Source organism: Nomascus leucogenys, chromosome 4, assembly GCF_006542625.1.
Source record: "Nomascus leucogenys isolate Asia chromosome 4, Asia_NLE_v1, whole genome shotgun sequence".
Lineage (NCBI taxonomy): Eukaryota > Metazoa > Chordata > Mammalia > Primates > Hylobatidae > Nomascus > Nomascus leucogenys.
The window spans coordinates 3170625-3190979 of record NC_044384.1 but is presented as its reverse complement, the minus strand read 5'-3'; the positions used below and the strand labels follow the sequence as shown (position 1 = coordinate 3190979).

Genomic DNA, 20355 nt, shown 5'->3' with positions numbered 1-20355 from the left:
TATTTTAGTGGGAATGTATTGCAGGCATGTTAGTGTGTACTTGAGAGCATTCAGAACACACGGGATAGGAACACAGCACACGGGAAACCGCAGCATCATGGGCTCGGCAAGCCTGCCCAGTGGAGGGCAGGGAGGGGAGGTTCTGTTATCGCCTGGTGATGCACCTCAGATCCTTTTAACATGCTTTTGCTATTACCTGGCAATGCACTATATTTGGAAATATTTTCAATTCATTGACAGTTTTATTCAACAAAGTGTGTGATTTCTAGGGCCTAAATACTGAGTTAAAGTAGAACTCATAAGAAGTATTTTTAAAATACTTCACAGCTTAAAAACTGTGAACAAATACTGTCATTTAGGGAAATGCATTTCGTGGTCTCATTTTCATTTTTCCATAAATTTTACTGAAATGACAATGAAAGCTTTGAGGATACAATTATATGTTTAACACACTTGCCAATACGCATCTTAGAATGTTGTTTTCAGATACCACAATATTAATTTCCATTTAGGTCAAGAACTTATTCAACACATTTCTAACGGAAATAGTGAACCATTAATAAACGGGAGCATAAGATTGTTAGTGCCTGAAATCAATGATCAATCTACAGGTGCCACCCTAACAATAAGCAATGATCAGCTTCTCTCCCAGAACACAGCATTGAGCTCTTCAGGCACACAGCAGACGAGTTAGCCAAGAAAGACATTATAAGAGGTCAGAGCTAAAGAGCTCTGCCCACAGTCAATGAAGAGTTAAACTGTCCTTAGCATGACAGGTGTGTCAGCGTCATGCTTTGTCACATGGAGTATCATTCTGTAAGGATTACTGGCTTATGTCTAATTCTAGGATACAAAATTCTCTCTAATGTTACCAACCAATCGATGATGTTACTTTTTAAGTCATGAAAGTAAATAATTTTATTCAACTGTACAAAACATCATATATTTATACAAGTTAGTGTGTTAATAACTCCATGTACAAAGCTGTCCCTTTCTAACCCAGCGCTGGAAGTCTCTTACTTAGCTCATTACTTCTGCCGTTCAGTGAGAATTTTCTGACACCAGCTGAATATAGAATAGAAAAATGGAAAGGAGGCAGCTTTCTAAGATTTTAAAGCATAGAATTTTGTGAAAAATAAACATATTAGTATTGGCAAAAACTGCAATTACTTTTGCACCAACGTAATAAATGAGCTCATGTAAGATAAATGACAGTTTCATAAGTAACCATTAACAGTTTAGGATAACATACCTATCTCGTTCTCTTCACCTTGTAGAGATTGCATTCACTTCTTAGCCTTGTTATTTTCCAACTATGTATATCACTTTGTGAGGAAAAAAAAGCTAATCTTCAGATATGTTTGTACCCAAAAGCTAGACCTTTTTTCATGCTTAATTCTTAATTGAAACGATTTCTTGTCCCATAGTTCATTTATTCTATAAAAGATTATAGTGTCTGCTGTGTGGTAAGAATTGCACAAAATCTGGGACTATGACTCTGGGCAGGTCAGAGCTGGTCCTGCGTTCTGGATCTTAGAAACAAATGGAGTGCAGACATTTTTTGAGGAATCCACAAGTGACTATAAAATTACAGCTGTAACCACACATAAAGGAGAGGTGATGGCACAGAGAGCACATGTCACAGGGGGTGGCCCTGCGGCTTCTTTGACGACATCCTGGCCGAGATGAGAGAGGGGCTTGGGAGTGGGCTTTTCTCCCAACGCCAGCCGCTCAGCTTTGCATGGCCCGTGGTGGCCTTTAGCTGAAGCAAGGAGGTGTGGATATTTTAATGGGTGGAAGATCCAAAATATATGATGTATTGTTGAAGTTACATAGCAAATGTTTTTCTCCAAACATTTTCTAAAACTCATAGTTTGTGGTTTTTAAAGGATCAGGCAGTGTGTTCTTCTCATCTCTAGAATTCGAATCTTAGGCTGTGAGTTCATCATCTTTCCCCTGCTGCACGGTTCATGTTGCAATGTGAAGACGTGCTGCTTGTGTGGGGGCCGAAGCGAGCGATAGTCGCTTGTGGTGCAGGGCTCTGGGTGAGATGTCTGGTTTCACGCCCTGCTAGCTGGCCTCACTGAGCAGGAAGTGGCCGTCAGCAGTGCAGCCTCATGTCTTCCTGGAAACTCTGCTCAACATCCTTAGTGAACCCCTGGCACATTGATGGAGAGACAAGTCGGGTTGTAGAGGTTTCAGTTTGAGTGGAGTGGTGTCTGTGCCTCTTGGTGATCCTGGATGTTTGCAGGCGCAGCAGATTGCTTGATTCGAAATTGGGGATGTTCTGACCGAAGGGAGAAGTTGGATGGAATGAGGGCGCATGCACTCCAGGGCTTTGCTCTGGCTGCCCGCGTTTCTTTAAACTCCTGTGATCTGGCTAGTTCGGTAGTAAGTGCTGTACCTATAAATTCACCTCCACAGATGCATGTTAAAAGTGTCACACCAGCATCTCACGCTCAGATGAGGGTCCTCTCAGGGCAGGTGAGCTGTCCTCAGTCAGTGGGTGCAAGGTTCCCACATGTTATGCAACCGACATTTCTGTACAAACATATGCACTTTGCTGATTTGCATTTTTAAAATTATTATTCTTTTAGACCTTTTTTTAAAGAGCCAGCCGAGGCCGGGCATGGTGGCTCATGCCTGTAATCCCAGCACTTTGGGAGGCCGAGGCGGGTGGATCACCTGAGGTCAGGAGTTTGAGACCAGCCTGGCCATCATGGCGAAACCCCGTCTCCTTTAAAAATACGACAAAGTAGCTGGGCGTGGGGTGGGTGCCTGTAATCCCAGCTACTCGGGCGGCTGAGGCAGGAGAATCGCCTGAACCTGGGAGGTGGAGGTTGCAGTGAGCCGAGATTGCATCACTCTGGGTGACAAGAGCAAAACTCCGTCTCAAGAAGAAAAAAGAAAGAGTCAGCTGAGAAAATCAATCTCTCTCTCTCACTCTCTCTCTTAGGCTACTTTAGCTTATATCCCACTTGTTAAATTAAAAAAAAAAAAGCTTTTCAAGGGATTAGGTGACATTATAAAATAAAAGATGAATGCATAATTAAAGAATATTTGTGTATTAATGTAATATCAGCTATTCTTAAATACAGGGTTAGTTTTATGTGATCAAGTAAGTTGTCTTATGTTCTTGAATACCTTTGGCATCTTTGAATAATCCTGGGTATAGGAAGCAATTCTTCATATATTGACCCACTTAATCCTTGATATTAAGCAGATGTTGTTAGAGTGGCTTGCATATTCCATTTGTCCTAGTTATAATTATGTAGTGGATCTCAACTCTGCAGTAGTAGCTAGGAGATTGCCTCCTAGTGAGCAGTATTTATCTAGAGTCAAAGTCAGTTTCAGGTCTAGCTTGAGGCCACACCACTAATAATTGAAATTAAAATGACATTATTTTGAAATTAAACATGACTCTTCTAAGGTAAACACTCAAATAAAAACCTCTAATGCCCATACAAAACTTATGTTGAGCATAATGAATATGTATGTGGCTATTATTATTTTTTGATTCTCTATGCAAGCAAGGTTTGTTTAAGACTCCTCAGCTTCTAGGTTAACTCTGGCTGTTTCATCTTAATCGAAGGCATTGAAAGAAGTGTATCACCACTTAGGGATTTGCGATAAATCCAAGTGAGACAATTAGTCAGAATTTCACATGCAGGACAAAAGCACATGCTTTTGTTGAGATTCGTGATGCAGGAGTTGAAGACTGTTTCAAAGTTTCATCCCAACAACATCCATTCCCAAATCTGACACAAAGAGTTTTCCTTAAAAAATGATCCCCTAGAATGTAAGTACTGTCTCAGAAGCAGATCGTAGTCTTGATAGAGGCTTGAGAAATTTAGCACAACTTTTTAAGGAATTCATCTCAAATGAGTATTATCTTTTTGTTCTTACCTTCGTCCACTTTTAAATTTAAGATAATTTTGATGAATAAATTGAGTTCTGCTTTCAATGAAAGAAGCAAAGACCAATATTTGTTTTCTATTTATTTGTAAGGTTATTCTAGCCTTAGTTTCTTCTAGATTTAAGTATAATCACTTATTTTATTTTTAAATAGTTCAGCAATTTATCATTTCCCATTCCCCGGTGTATATTAAAACCAAAGAGGACATTCTCGTCCTCACGAGTTGTCCCTTTGAGTGACCTGGATGCTTGGGAACGAGGGGCTACCCCGATGCTTCTCTCCTGTTCTGCTGCCCCCACCTCCTCTCTTCCCACATTTCAGTTAATCGCAAGAAAAAACTGACATCATATCTTTTAAACTATGTTTAGAACCTTACAAAATTATGTTTTCTTAGAAGCTATGAGGCGATATCCCAAGAGATTTAAGACAATGTTGGGTTTGATGAGTGTACAGTTTATTAATCTTTTTAACTTATTTTTGAGTCAGAATCATAAAGTCAGACTTGTATTGCTCTATACCTGCTGGAGGAACAGTGGTTTCAGAAAAATAAGTGAAGAATAAAAGTAAGAGTCTACAATCTTCACTTCAGCATGGGATCTTCATTTTCATGCTAAGAGTATTTAATTTGAATATAAAATTGTAGCTTTTAACAAATAGATAGTTAAGAGCTATTTGTAGCTTGTAACTTAACTGCATGCTTAAGAAAATTTCAACTTTTTTCTGCTCTAGTCACGTGTTCTTTTCAATCATATTGAGGACAGTTCTGCTGGAACTGGTCTCATCCTCTTTGTGGAAAATCCGTTGAATTAGGACATTATTAAAGGTTCGCTGTTTGAGTTGAAATACGAATTTTGGCCCTGTCTGAAGTTGTTTATTATCTTCATTGAACTTTGTGTCAGGTTTCACTTTAATCAAACACAAGGCTTCTGTATCTTTTTACATTTTTCATGCTGCACAGTCCCGGAACCTCTGATACCTTAATAATCACTAGAAAGTCAGGATTAGTTGACTGGTGGGAGCGGGGAGAAGATCTTTGGTTCCTTTATTTCAGCAGTTGGAGTTAGGTTTGAATTTTTGCTGTGCGCTGGCTTCGCCTTGGCTCTAAGTGTGATCCTGGGCGAGATTCACAGGCACATGCATCTCTTCCCTGTCTTCCCTCTGTGCAAGCTCATTGGCAGCTACCACCTGCCCCCCCTGCCCCCCACCCCAGTCTCTACGGTTTTGACCAGTCATGTTAAAAACGTACCTGCAGGCTAGTGTGCAGTAAGAGTTTGTGGAGGGAATTTTAGGAGGACAACTATTAGGTCAGCTGCTGTACTGGTCACTGGAATGCTTAGCGCATGCAGACGTCCTCCAGAAGGCCACACTCCTCGGGCTCCCACCAGCACTCTGTGCGGACGCTGGAGCAGGCGGGAGGGTCTCACCTAGCTATCTGTGGAGCCCCAGCGGCTGCTTCAGCGCTCGAGCCTCCCAGCCTGCTAATGGTTCTACTGCTTTTGAAGGTTCCAGGTCTGTGCAGCACAGTGTGGGACCCCAGGAGTGTGGATCTGTGGAGGCATTGTATTTGGAGAACTCCAGCGACAAGTAAGTAACCTAGTTTTCCTGTTGGCCCCTGACTCCTAGGAGAGTGCTGGACTGATGTGACCCAAGTCACAGCAAAGTACTGACAGGAGCGTGTTTGTTTTGTTTTGAAACCTGGTTAGGAAATAGCTTTTTGAACTTTCCTTTGGTCGTCATCTCGGCATCCTTAGCGCCTGGCACAGTGGCTGGCACAAGTGGATGAGGAATACATGTTTTAGATGAATGGATGGCTTGACTGTGAGATAAAGTGAGCGTGCGTGTGTGTGCCCGTGTGTTTATACTTTCAACGTTGTATTCACTGGTGCCCACTACAAGACTTTGATAATCCCATGCTGAACCCGCCTCATCTGCCAGCAAGGTACATGAGGGTCTGTTTTGTAAAGAAAAGACCTTTCTTCACCAGATACCTTCCTTTCTCTTAGTATCGGCTACAAGGGGAGATATTTCAGTTTTGTTGTCTTTTCTGAAGAAAATTAAGATGTCATGCAGGATAAATGAATATTTAAAGGATTTATGAGATTTATTTTGAGCTCCTATCTTTTAGAATAAGAATCAGTAAGGGTGATGATAGTGAGAAAATGAGCAGAGATAGTCAAATTTATCCTGTAAGCTCTGGAGCTAGTTATTCCTCAGTGGATCACACTTGCTTCCTTTCTTTAGCTGGTCTCTTTAGTTGTGGATAGGGACAATGCCCTGGAAATTCTTGTCTGAGCTTTCATTCTACAGTAGTAGCTGTGACTGGGACTGTGGGGTCACATTTTCACTCTTTGTTTACTGATTTTTCTCTGTGTGTGTGATACTTTAAGAAGCACAGCATATTCATATGTAAAGATGTTTAAAAACTAAGAAAAGCCTTATCCTAAAATTAGAATTGAAGACCCTGTGATTTCTTTGGTGCAGCTTGGAGACCTCGGGCAGCATGAATGCTGCTTCCTGCAGGTGGGAGCATCGCTCTCCCTGTGCCCTTACACCTGGACTTGTCTGGCCTTCCCATTGATCTACTTACTTTGCCTCTGTTGTAGAACTTAACACTGCAAGCGGAAGCCTTCCTTCAACAACACCGATGTCTCCATCAGCCATCTCGACTCAGAACCTGGTCATGTCCTCGTCGGGCGTGGGAGGTGACGCCAGTGTCACGCTGACGCTGGCCGATACTCAGGGTATGCTATCTGGAGGCCTGGACACTGTCACACTCAACATCACCTCTCAGGCAAGTGCTCCGCAGAGAGGGATGCGAAAGTCCTTTCAAAAAGTGATCTTTGAAAACATTATTCATTGACTCCTTCCTAAATAAATAGTCTGAGCATTTTTTTTTCAAAATTGAAGTTGCTTTTTTTTCTGATTAAAAAAGTAATACGGTAAATGTAAAAAGGGGATAAAAGAAAATTCAGATAATATAGAAGAACATAAAAAATAAGGTAAAACATAAAACCCAAAGCTTTTTTTAAATTTTTTAATTTTTTTATTTTTTTTAATTGTATTATTATTATACTTTAAGTTTTAGGGTACGTGTGCACAATGTGCAGGTTTGTTACATATGTATACATGTGCCATGTTGGTGTGCTGCACCCATTAACACATCATTTAGCATTAGGTATATCTCCTAATGTTATCCCTCCCCCCTCCCCCCACCCCACAACAGTCCCCGGAGTGTGATGTTCCCCTTCCTGTGTCCATGTGTTCTCATTATTCAATTCCCACCTATGAGTGAGAACATGCGGTGTTTGGTTTTTGTTCTTGCGATAGTTTGCTGAGAATGATGGTTTCCAGTTTCATCCATGTCCCTACAAAGGACGTGAACTCATCATTTTTTATGGCTGCATAGTATTCCATGGTGTATATGTGCCACATTTTCTTAATCCAGTCTATTGTTGTTGGACATTTGAAACCCAAAGCTTTAATCCCACCACCCAAATGGAACCACAGTTAACATTTTAATGTATATATCCTTCTACACCTTTATATGAATGTATAAGGTACATAGTTATAAATTTCTGCAGAAATTTATAAAATGATGTACACATTTTATTGTGTACATCATAAAGCTCAATAAAGATGAGCTTTATTGAGGGGCATTATGTTGTGTTCATGGTTTCAATAAGTAGTATGGACATTTTCATGCCCTTAGTCACTGAGATTCTTAGATGAACTCCTACCAGTAGAAGTGCTGTGCCAAAGGGGTGTAAATTTTTACATGATTCTTTGAGCTAAGATGCTGAAAAACCTTTCAGACTTTAATTAGGAAAATCATAATGATACATTATGATTAGTTACAATGAAGATGAATTATAACAAGGCTATGCCAGCATTTTGATAGTTGAAGACTAATTATAATAAGGCTGTGTCAGAATTTTCATAGTTGACTGTAAAAAAGTCTATTCTTTGTTGATGTAAATTGTGATTTCTGTGTGTCTGTTCCTGGCTGTAATAGAAGCAAAATACGCAGCAGAATTAGAAAGCTGAGGCTGGACACAGGTGGCTCCTGCCTGTAATCCCAGCACTTTGGGAGGCTGAGGTGGGAGGATTGCTTGAGCCCAGGAGTTTGAGACCAGTCAGGGCAACATGGAAAAACTCTGTTTCTACAAAAAATAAAAAATTTGGCCAGGCATGGCAGTGCACACCTGTAGTACTAGGTACTCCAGAGGCTGAGGTGGGAGGATTGGGTGAGCCTGGGAAGTCGATGCTACAGTGAGCCGTGATTGCACCACTGCAGTCCAGCCTGAACGACAGAGTGAGACCTTCTCTCTCTCAGAAAAAAAGCTGAGGTTGTTTTCACCAAAACACATTCCTTGATTGTCCTTTCTCTGCTTTTTAGGCTCACTGTACAAGAAAAACAGATTTTGGCATCTAGAGCAGGATTGATCCTAACACTATTACAGCCACTTGCTGAAGAAATGACCTCTTCTAAGCTCTAGTCCCTCTCATTAGTGAAATAGCAGCATTTCCTCTGCACTGCTTCAAGGTAGCGTTCAGTCAGTCTCCCTCAGTTGTGGGATGCTCACATGTTATTGGCAAACAGGCTTTGCCTAGGGCTGCTCACCGAGGCCCCCTGCATAGCCACTACCCTCTTCTGAGGTGACCCAGGCACACCGCATGCCAGGGTTCCTGTTCAGTGGACACAGGGGCTCCCCTTTGGCTGACCTGCCTGTAGCCAAGCAGCCCTGCCTACGGCGTGCCCCCAGGGACCTGTCGGGCAGCCCCTGACAGCCACATGTGGTGCTGGGAAGCAGAGCGTGCATCTCATTCACAGGCATTCCTCCTGAGCTGTGCGGAGCGCCTGACTGCTTATGGAGTTTAACACACCTTCTTCACCTGCTCTTATGCACTATCAACTCCTGCTTGTCACATAATTAACCTTCTAAATGTTAGCAATTCGCATCATGTTTTAAAATTGTGGTTGGAACAAAAGTAACTGACTGGCTGGGCGTGGTGGCTCACACCTGTAATCGCAGCACTTTGGCAAGCTGAGATGGGCTTGAGGTTAGGAGTTTGAGACCAGCCTGGCCAACATGGGGAAACTCCGTCTCTACTAAAAATACAAAAATTAGCCGGGCATGGTGGTGGGCGCCTGTGATTCCAGCTACTTGGGAGGCTGAGGCAAGAGAATCACTTGAACCCGGGAGGTAGAGATTGCTGTGAGCTGAGATCGCACCTCTCCACTCCAGCCTGGGCAACAGAGTGAGACTCCATCTCAAAAACAAAAACGAACAAACACAAAAAGTACCCATCCTAAGATGTAAATGACTGGGGTGTGCTTTCCTAGATGCAGGAAGCGTGATGATTATGGTGGACCAGCCAGGTCTCCTTTTCTACCTGTGATCTTGGTCACTGTATCTCAGGGCCTAGTGAAGCCCCCTGAGTCTGGGGCAAGCAGTGGGCAGGGGGAGACTGGATGGGAGAGCACTTTTCACTTCAAATCCAGGTACAGGAGTCTGTACACTAACTCAGAGTCATGTGTCTTTCCCACGTTTTTATTTGCTGCTAAGATGTTGTTTTTATATTTAAATGATGATGGCTGTAAATATGACCTTACACTCCCTGTTGTCTTGTAAAGCCTTAAGGGTGTAACGTGCATTGGGCTTTGGGAACACGGTGGGCGACCCTAGCGTTGCATTTGGGAACACGGTGACTGTCCTGTTGTATGTGTGAGTCAGCTCCCAGGGTCCCTGGTGTGTTTCTTATTGTAGGCTTTTAACTATCGTAATTAAAGACACAGTAAAGAAGTAAAAATATTTAAAATATAAATTTTAATTAGTTAAATGCCTTTGAATAACTTTTGGAGGGCGGGGATTGAGTTTGCTGAGAAAAACCCAGAAAGGCATTTATTTCAGTGATTATGAGAGTGTATTTTCTGTATGTTAAGTTTTATCACTTTGAGAATTATCCACTACAATTAAAATGAAAGTTCAGTAAGTAGTTCTCAGTATTTTCTAGGTTGTATTTTTAAAGTCTGCAAATATTGGCCAGGATGTCCCATGCCTTTTTTGTAGAACAGGGGTCCCCAACTCCCAGGCTATGGACTGGTACCTGTCCATGGTCTGCTAGTGTCCGGGCCGCACAGCAGGGGTGAGTGTGGGCCAGAGAGCATTACCGTCTGAGCTCCACCTCCCGTCAGATGAACTGGGGCGTTACATTCTCAAAGGAGCATGAATCCTATTGTGAACTGCACATGTGAGGGATCTAGGTTGTGTGATCCTTATGAGAATCTAGCTAATGCCTGATGATCCGATGTGGAACAGTTTCATCCTGAAACCATCTCCCCAACAGCCCCTACCTCAAATCTGTGGAAAAATTTTCTTCCACGAAACCAGTCTGCCTGGTTCCAAAAAGGGTGGAAACTGCTGGTGTAGTGCACACGGGTCACCCAGGAGCCTTGTGAGCGGGCAGGTGGTTCTCCAAGCAGGTTCTTCAAGAAGGGCTGTAGAGTGAAGCTTTGGTGGCAGTGATGACCCTGAGATGTGCTGTGGCCCGTTTCTGGGCCTGCTGTCCTCACCAGCTGGCAACCCAGGTTCCCTGGCTTCACACCAGTGGGTCACTTTCTCATTTAGGATGCTGCTTTTGGACAAAAGTCCTATGGGTCCCCAGCGCCTCAGGACAGACTCCATCAGCTGCCCCTCTGGCTCCTGCCTGGCCCCTACCACGCCACATGGACTTGGGCTCTGCCGGCTGAGCTGCCAGAAGTACTTTGTTTGCCACGCCCTCTCCCTCCCACCCACTGCACAGGTGGCTTCTGTGCCTGGCATCCAGGGTGTGCCTGCAGCCACACACCCTGCCATTAGTGCTTCCCTGCTGCCCCCCTCAGCCCTTCCACTCTGGCCTGTGGACATGAAAGCAGGAGGCTTTGTGAGCAGCAGGAGCCGGGTGGGTCTTCTGGAACCTGTATCTATCCAGATACGTTAGTGTTTCTATTAAGCTTTGGTGGGTTAAGTTCATTCTGTATATTCTTTTCTGTACTTTAAAAAAAATCATCAAATACAAAATTTTTAAACCAAATTGATTAATTAGCATGCATTGTCCAACAAGTAATTTTAAAATATCCAATAGAAATTGTGTAGCTTTATTTGAATCTTTTTTCTATTAGCTGGCAAACTTAGACTTATGCTGATTTAATACTCTGAAAACTTGCAAAAACCAGATGAAAACTTTCTTAGCTTTATGAATGGTATTTTTCTAAACATAATGAATCCTTATAGCAATAAAACCACCATTTTATTGTTAAGAGATTAATGAACCTACAAGAAAATGGCTGTAAATATGTAAATTAAATTTGACCTGAAAATTAGAAGGTGGTCAAGAGAAATTAACCAGTGTCTAATGATGATTGTTCAGTTAAGAGTTATTCACTAGGGGATAAATGTCGAATGATTTAATTAATATTAGTTCCTTAAAATGACACGTGCTCCTTGAACTTAATGAGGAAATGGACTAATAGCACGGGGAAGAGATCCAATGTGAAGAAATCAAATTGTTCAGCATTATACCACCCTGAACACTGCACTCTGTGCGTGGAAAAATAACAATCTCCCTAAGGGAACTGAAGGAAACAGTAATATAAACATAGAAATTACTGTACCTATTTAAAAGATAGGAAAGTCACATAAACTTATTATGTATTATTTTTTGTTTCTTTATAAAATCCATGAAAGAAAATGTTCCTAAAAACAGAGAAAGGTGGTCTTAGTTTACTTAAATAGTATTCGTTTTTTAATTTTAATTTTTAAAAATTTTTTTTAAAATTAAAAAAAATTTTTTTTAATTTTTTAAATTTTTATTTTTTTATTTTTTTTTGAAACAGTGCTTGCTGTTACATTCTCATGTTGCAAAGTTCATGTGCTCCAGGGGAATGCAAATTCCTGTAATCTTTACCTCAGTGTAAACCAAATATAGTAAAGAAACCAACTGCAAATGATAATACAAACCAAAAGTAAATAACCTTTAGATTATATTGTTTTAGCCGATTTGTGTATCACTTCCATAAGTATAGCTAATTGTTGAGTATAGATTTTATTGGACACTGATTTTTAAATCAGGGAATTTGCATTAAGAATACTTAAGGTTGGCTGGGTGTGGTGGCTCATGCTTGTAATCACAGGCTGAGGCGGGTGGATCACCTGAGGTCAGGAGTTCGAGACCAGCTTGGCCACCATGGTGAAACCCCATCTCTACTAAAAATACAACAAATTAGCTGGGTGTGGTGGCTTGTGCCTGTAATCCCAGCTATTCGGGAGGCTGAGGCAGGAGAATCGCTTGAACTCGGGAGGTGGAGGTTGCAGTGAGCCGAGATCGTGCCATTGCACTCTAGCCTGGGTAACAGAGCACGACTCTGTCTCAAAAAAAAAAAAAAAGAATACTTAAGGTTTGCAATTGAAAAAAAAAATGATAAGCTAATAAATTACATTTATTATTATTATTCAAGTTTTTTTAATTAAAGTTCTTATTTTGAGATAATTGTAGACTCATGGGCAATTTTTAAAAAATAGTACAGAGAGATTCCATATACACTTACCCAGTTTTGCCCAACAGGAGCATGTTGCAGAACTGTAGTGTAATATCACAAACAGTTATTATCATTGATAAGCCAAGATACAGAATATTTCCATCATCTCAAGGACCCCTCGTGTTGCTTTTTATAATGACCTCAAGACCCTCTTAACCCTGACATCTGCCACTCTGTTCTTTATTTCTGTAATTTTGCTATTTCAAAACAACAAGAAGTTGTAATTTTTCCCTTGATATACCTGTATAAGCTAAGACTCTCAAATATCTTACCTTTAGTTTGGGAATATATTAATTTATTGAGCCAATTGGTTCTTATGTGCATCAGAATTTCTGACCAGCAGTTTTTTTGGTCTTTGATTAATGAAACAAATGTGAATTAATAAGTCCAGGTGGATTAATACAGTTTTTCAAATTGGGTAGTCTGATAAGAAGGGTGGTGGCAGCAGCTGTCAACAGACATGTCACAAAAAAGTATAGCATTCACTGGTATTTGAAAATAGCAATATTCAATCAACTTCTCTATGTAGGGAGGTAGGGAACATGAAACTTTATTAGTATAGATAGGAACTTCAGGTGCAGTGGCTCACACCTGTAATCCCAGCACTTTGGGAGGCCAAGGCATGTGGATCTCCTGAGGTCAGGAGTTTGAGACCAGCCTGGCCAACATAGTGAAACCCCATCTCTACTAAAAATACAAAAATTAGCTACACGTGTGGTGCATGCCTATAATCCCAGCTACTTGGGAGGCTGAGGCACAAGAATCACTTGAACCCGGGAGGCAGAGGTTGCAGTGAGCTGAGATCGAGCCACTGCACTCATGACACTCACAGACACTGCCTGGGTGACAGTGCAAGACTTTATCTCCAAAAAAAGAAAAAGAACTTTTCAATTTAGATCATGTTTATGTAAAAAATTAGGCTGATATATGGAGATACCTAAAATAGCCTCATTTTGCTTTTTTAAAAAGCTGCATATGGGAAGTAAGGAACCCAAATCAAGTTAGAAGCTCTCTTTTTCTGGAATCCCTGATGATGACTTTGTATGTTTTTGGCTTCTATTTTGCCACCTGCCACTCTTTCCCTTAAGAAGTGAACCTAAAATTCTCTGATGGAGGAAGTTTTTAAAAATGCCACCTCAGTCCTATTTTTCTTCTACTGTGTCTGTTATAGTTTGGCCATGTCCCCACCCAGATCTCATCTTAAATTCCCATGTGTTGTGGGAGAGACCTGGTGGGAGGTAATTCATTCATGGGGGCAGGTCTTTCCCTTGCTGTTCTCATGATAGCGAATAAGTCTCATGAGATCTGATGGTTATAAAAAGGGGAGTTTCCCTGCACAAGCTCTCCTCTCTTTGCTGCCATCCATGTAAGATGTGACTTGCTCCTCCATGCCTTCCACCATGATCGTGAGGCTTCCCCAGCCACGTGGAACTGTCAGTCCAATTAAACCTCTTTCTTTTGTAAATTGCCCAGTCAAGGGCATGTCTTTATCAGCAGCATGAAAACGGACTAATATAGCATTGCCTCCTCAATTCTTAATTTCCTTTTGGGGGCTCAGCTTGTGTAGTTCCCTAAGACATTGAGAAACACCCCTCACCTTAAAGCACAGGAGCCAAGAACATCAGCAATGCTTCCTGTGATCAGCCACGGTTTTAACTGTGTGTAAACTATGTTTAGAATCAGTGCTGATTGCAGCAGTTCAAGTTGCATGCTGAATTATTTCTATAAATTCAGCATTTGCAGTAGATATTCAGACCCTTTAAGCTGCAGCTTCCTCTCTGCTCTTGTGCCCCATACCACCCTACCTTTCTCATTCTCTTATTCTCTCAGATCCGCTCTCATAGCTAGAGGTGTGCTGGGCTGGTAAGAAGACTTACAGTAGTTTTCTATAGCATAGCAAAATTTTATATGCGTTTCTAAGCAAGTAAGTGTTTTTTAAATATACACACATGTGGAGACTCTGAGATGTAATTTATACAAGTTCACGTAATTTTTTAAAGTATACAATTGAATGGTTTTCAGTGTATTTACAGAGTTGTACAACCATCACCATGGTCTAATTTTAGGATGTTTCATCTCCCCTTAAAGAAACGTGGAGCCATGAGCCATCACTCCATGTTCCCCCGACCCCCGGCACACCCTCACCTCTGCCCCGGCAACTGCCAGTCTACTTTCTGTCTCCGTAGATGCATCCGGTCTGGGTATTTCATAGAAATGTCATCATCCGTGTGGTCTTTTGTGACTGGCTTTTTTCATTCCTTAGAGTATTTCCAAGGCTCCTCCATGCTGTAGCATGTACCAGAACTTCGTACCTTCTTATTACTGAAGAATATTCCCTTATACCACATTTCATTTGTGCATTTATCAGTTGATGGGCATTTGGGCTGTTTCCATTTTTTGGCTATGGGTAATTCTCCTGTGGATATTTCTGTACAAGGCTTTGAGCGGACTCTTTTCACTTCTCTTGGGTTGCTGGGTTACATGGTGACTCCACGGTTCACTTTTTGAGGAGCTACCAGCTTGTTTTCCAAGGTAGCTGCACCATAAAAGATCTTTTAAATTATTGCTTGTTTTGCTAATGTTACAACTTCTGAAATAGTACTAATCTTTTGCCAGGGTCAGCAGTTCCCAGCCCTCCTCACGGATCCCTCTCTCTCGGGCCAGGGTGGAGCAGGCTCGCCGCAAGTCATACTAGTGAGCCACACGCCACAGTCAGCGTCTGCTGCTTGTGAAGAAATAGCCTACCAGGTACAGGATATTCCTTCATTCGCAGAGCTTTTGTTGCTTTTAAAAACATGCAGATTCAGAAGGGATGGTGGTAGAGGGTCATGGGGGTGCTGTGTGCCCCAGGTGGCTGGGGCTGACTTCTGAGGTGTCCCCAGCTGAATCCTGAATGGACATAGACCCTGTGGGGGCGTGTGTTGAATGACGGGTACGATATCTCATTCATTTTGTGATTTGTTTCCTAGGGAGTGAGGTTTTAATACCACAAAATTAGATGTAGCCACCAGTGATATGTAAATCTAATTTTAAATTTATTAATATCTTATTATATTTACCCGCTGATCAAACTTCACATATCCAGCCACTTGCACTTAGTTCTTTCTGCAGATTTTCTAGTAACACCTTTGCTGATTCTGTTAAGTGTCATATACATTTTCATATACATGTGTGTGTGCATGCACACGTGCGTTCAAGATCTATTTGTCATTTGGCTAGTCTTTTTTCTTAAAATACGTGTTTTTGGGAGCCAAAATATTTAGTAAGCAGTAGTCTAAATATAGAAGAGTCTAAAAACTCTTTCCTTAAAAGTTTCCAGGGTCAGAATTAAAGCACAGATGATGAATAATCTCTGAATTTAGGAAGCATTAAACATTTTTAGCAAATGAGTTTTCAGAATAATGACTTACCGGTTTTTCTGTAGGACAAGGGCTTTTTCACAAAGAGATGAGATATAACGAGCACTGGGGATGTCCTGCAGTTTGACCTGAGTAACCAGAGCTGTCTCACTGAATTTCAGTTTGTATAACTTTAACACATTTGTGTCTAGGGTCCCCAAGACTGCCTTCAGGTTTGACAATTCACTACAAGGTCTCACTGGATTCAGAGAAATCTGATCTATTGGTGGTTGTGGTTTATACTTGTGGTTACAATGGAAGGGTGCAGGTGAGAACCAGCAGAAGGAAAAGGCACGTGGGGTGGAGTCCAGAGAACCCAGGCACGAGCTTCCCAGTGTCCACTCCCAGTGAGGTCACACGGACACTGATTGTCCCAGGAAAGTTGTGTGACACCACCTGCCAAGTGTCGCCAACTTGGGAAGCTCAGCTAAGCTCTGGTATCCAGAATTGTATTACAGTCAGTCATGTGGCCATGGAGTGCCCACGTGGCTGGGCTTAGCTATGCGGTCTCCAGGCCCCTGCCCCTCCAGGTCAAACTGATGCAGTGGCCCAGGTCCCCAGATGAAACAAAAACAGGCCTTCACCATAAGTCACATCATCAGCACAAACTATGTGGCATTGCCCAAGGTTCTGGGTATGAAATACACTCTTACCTACTAATAGCAGGATGTTCCAGGGGCTTATGGGTGATGCTCGGGAGCTGATTAAGGGCTCTGTGGAGTGTGCAGGGTTTGAGTACCTCAGGCCTGGTGAGGTAACTGTTGACCACACACATTCATTGAGACAGAAAAAGCATTGGCAGCTTGGTCATATTTTTAAGCTCTCTTTCTCATGATGCTTTTGTAGTGAAACCTTATTAGTCTGGTATATTTCAGAGAGTTCCTAAATCAGTTCCAAGGCACACCTTACCTAATTCCTATATTTTGTGTGACTAGTAAACGAAACTACTTTGCTATTTTTTAACATTATGATTTTAGCATTTGGTTTAATATAGCTAGAAGAATGTTTGTAGAGTAATCCTATGTTAAGATTAGTTTGAAATGTCCCCACTGAAGTGATATATTCCATTTTAACTTCCATATTCCATTAGATGGTAATGAGAGAAACCAAATATTAAAACTTGGTCTAGCTTGTAATTTTTTTCAAAATTTGACAGATTAAATATAAAAATGAGGTAGATAACTAATCTGTATGAGTGAATACAGGCATACCTCAGAGATAACGTGCATTCAGTTCTAGACCACTGCAATAAAGCGATTATCACAACAAAGTCATACATTAACATTATGATTTAGTTTTCTGGTTTCCCAGGGCATATGATGTTTATACTATACTGTAATAATAGTGTTCAGCAGCATTCTTTCTTTCTTTTTTTTTTTTTGAGACAGAGTCTTGCTCTGTTGCCCAGGCTAGAGTACAGTGGTGCAATCTCAGCTCACTGCAACCTCCGCCTCCTGGGTTCAAGTGATTCTCCTGCCTCAGCCTCCCAAGTAGCTGGAATCACAGGTGTGCACCACCACACCTGGCTAATTTTTGTATTTTTAGTAGAGATGGGATTTTGCCATGTTGCCAGGCTGGTCTCAAACTCCTGAGCTCAAGTGATCGCCCACCTCAGCCTCCCACAGTGCTGGGATTACAGGCGTGAGCCACTGTACCTGACCAGCATTATGTTTTTTTTTAAATGTACATACCTTAATTTAAAAATACCTTATTGCTAAAAATGCTAACGATCACCCGAGCCTTCAGCGAGCTGTAATCTTTTTGCTGGTTGAGGGTCTTGCCTTGATGTGGATGGCTGCTGACTGATCAAGGTGGTGGTTGTTGAAGTTTGGGGTGGCCGTGACAATTTCTTAAAATAAGACAACGGTGAAGTTTGCTGCGTCGATTCTTCCTTTCATGAAAGATTTCCCCGTAGCATGTCATGGTGTTTGATAGCATTTTACCCAAAGTAGAACCTCTTTCAAAATTGGAGTCCATCTCTCAAAGCCCACTGCTGCTTTACTAACAAAGTTTCTGTAATCTTTTAAATCTTTTGTTGTAATTTCAACAATGTTCACAGCATCATCACCAGGAGTAGATTCCGTCTCAAGTAACTGCTTTCTTTGCTCATCCATAAGAAGCAACTCCTTATCTGCTGAGTTATATATACCATGAGATCCTTATCTGCTCAGTTATATATACCATGAGATCCTTATCTGCTCAGTTATATATACCATGAGATCCTTATCTGCTGTTATATATACCATGAGATCCTTATCTGCTCAGTTATATATACCATGAGATCCTTATCTGCTCAGTTATATATACCATGAGATCGCAGCAATTCAGTCATCTTCAGGCTCCACATCTAATTCTCTTGCCCATTCCTCCACATCTGTAGTTACTTCTTCCGCTGAGGTCTTAAATCTCTCAAAGTCATCCATGAGGGCTGGAATCAGCTTCTTCCAAACTCCTGTTAATGTTGATATTTTGACTTCCTCCCATGAATCACAAATGTTCTTAACGGCATATAGAGTGATGAACCCTTTCCACAGATTTTCACTTTACTTTGCCCAGATCCATCATAGGAATCACTATCTATGTCAGCTACAGCCTTATGAGAGGTATTTCTTAGTAAGACTTGAAAGTTGAAATTACTCCTCCATCCATGGGCTACAGAGTGGATGTCATGTTAGCAGGCATGAACGCAACATTCGTCTCTTTGTACATGTCCATCACAGCTCTTGGGTGACCAGGTGCCTTGTCAATGAGCAGGAATCTTTTGAAAGGAATCGTTTTTTCTGACCAGTAGGTCTCAGCAGTGGGCTTAAAATATTCAGTAAATCATGCTGTAAACAGATGTGCTGTCATTCAGGCTTTATTGTTTCATTTGTAGAGCACAGAAAGAATGGATTTAGCATCATTCTTAAGGGCCTTAGGATTTTTGGAATGGTAAACGAGCATTGGCTTCAACTTAAAGTCACTAGCTGCACCAGCCCCTCACAAGAGAGTCAGCCTGTCCTTTGAAGCCAGACACTGACTTTTCTGTAGCTATGAAAGTCCTAGAGGCATCTTCTTCCACTACAAGGCTGTTCTGTCTACACTGAAAATCTGTTGTTTAATGGAGTGACCTTCATCGATGCTCTTGGCTAGATGTTCTGGAGAACTTGCTGCAGCTTCTCCATCAACACTTGCTGCTTCACCTTGCACTGCTATGTTACGGAGGTGGCTTCTTTCCTTAGTTCTCATGGACCGACCTCTGCTAGTTTCCAACTTTTCTCTGCAGATTCCTCACCTCTCGGCCTTCATAACATGGAAGAGAGTTAGAATCTTACTAACTCCCTCCGGATTAGGCTTTGGCTTAAGCGAGGGTTGTGGCTGTTTTGATCTGTCTAGGCCATTAAAACTTTCTGCTTATCAGCAATAGTGCAGTTTCACTTTCTTGTCATTCATGGGCTCACTGGATAACACTTTTAATTTCCTTCGAGAACTTTTCCTTTCCACAAGTTGGCTAATAGTTTGACACAAGAGGCTGAGCTTTCAGCCTGTCTCAGCTCTCTACATGCCTTCCTCATTAAGCCTAATCATTTCTAGCTTTTGAAGTGAGGGATGTGTGACTCTTCCTTTCACTTGAACACTTACAGGCCATTGCGGGGTCGTTAATTGGCCTCATTTTATTATTGTTGTGTCTCAGAGAATAGGGAGGCCCAAGGAGAGGTGGGATGGCCAGTTGGTGAAGCAGTCAGACACAAACATTTATAGGTTAAGTTTGCCATTTTATGTGGGCGGGGTTTGTGGTGCCTCAACACAGTTACAATAGTAGCATCAAAGATCGCTAATCACAGATCACTGTAATAGATACGCTGTAATGACAAAGTTTGAAATATTGCGATAATTAGCAAAATGTGACACAGACACATGAAGTGAGCATGTGCCGTTGGAAAAATGGTACCAGTAGACTTGCTCAAAGCAGCCTCGCCACAAACTTTCAGTTTGTAAAAACGACAGGATATCTATGGAGGGCAAAAAAAGCAAAGTTCAATGAAAACAAGATATGCCTATAATTAGCAAGAGAAATTCTCCTAGATGTTTTCTGTAAATTTCCCTTGTTAGGTTGTAGCACTGTTTGCCAACATTAATTGGTTTTAATCACAGTCTAATTTCATCCTAATGCTCTCTTGTCACAGATGGAATGCACATTGACACTTCCAGGCTCTGACCTGGGCTCTGACCAGGGACTTGAGACACATGCCTGGGTCTGCCTCTGGCCTGTGCTTCTGGGAGGAAGCTGGGACCACTTTAAGCACCCTGGGTTTAGCTGAACCCACTACAGAGTGGCCGGGAGTGCTGGCTGTAGCTTCTGGTGATGTCTGTACATCCCTGCTCCCGTGCTTTCTGGCCGGGAGCCCTCAGGCAATCCTACATCTGTGTGATGGTCTGTTTTTAAGACAGAGGTGGCCAGGCATGGTAGCTCACACCTGTAA

At 41.8% G+C, this 20355-nt stretch overlaps 1 protein-coding gene across 2 annotated transcripts in view; it reads left to right on the top strand.

Annotated features, from left to right (window-relative positions):
• The window catches only part of ZNF236 (zinc finger protein 236), a 147404-nt gene that overhangs the window by 108877 nt on the left and 18172 nt on the right, over positions 1–20355 (top strand). For both annotated transcript variants that reach the window (XM_030810254.1, XM_030810253.1), the window contains exons 26-27: positions 6520–6707; positions 15111–15242. In XM_030810254.1, coding sequence (XP_030666114.1) covers positions 6520–6707; positions 15111–15242 — 320 coding nt within the window. The remainder of the gene's footprint in view (positions 1–6519; positions 6708–15110; positions 15243–20355) is intronic.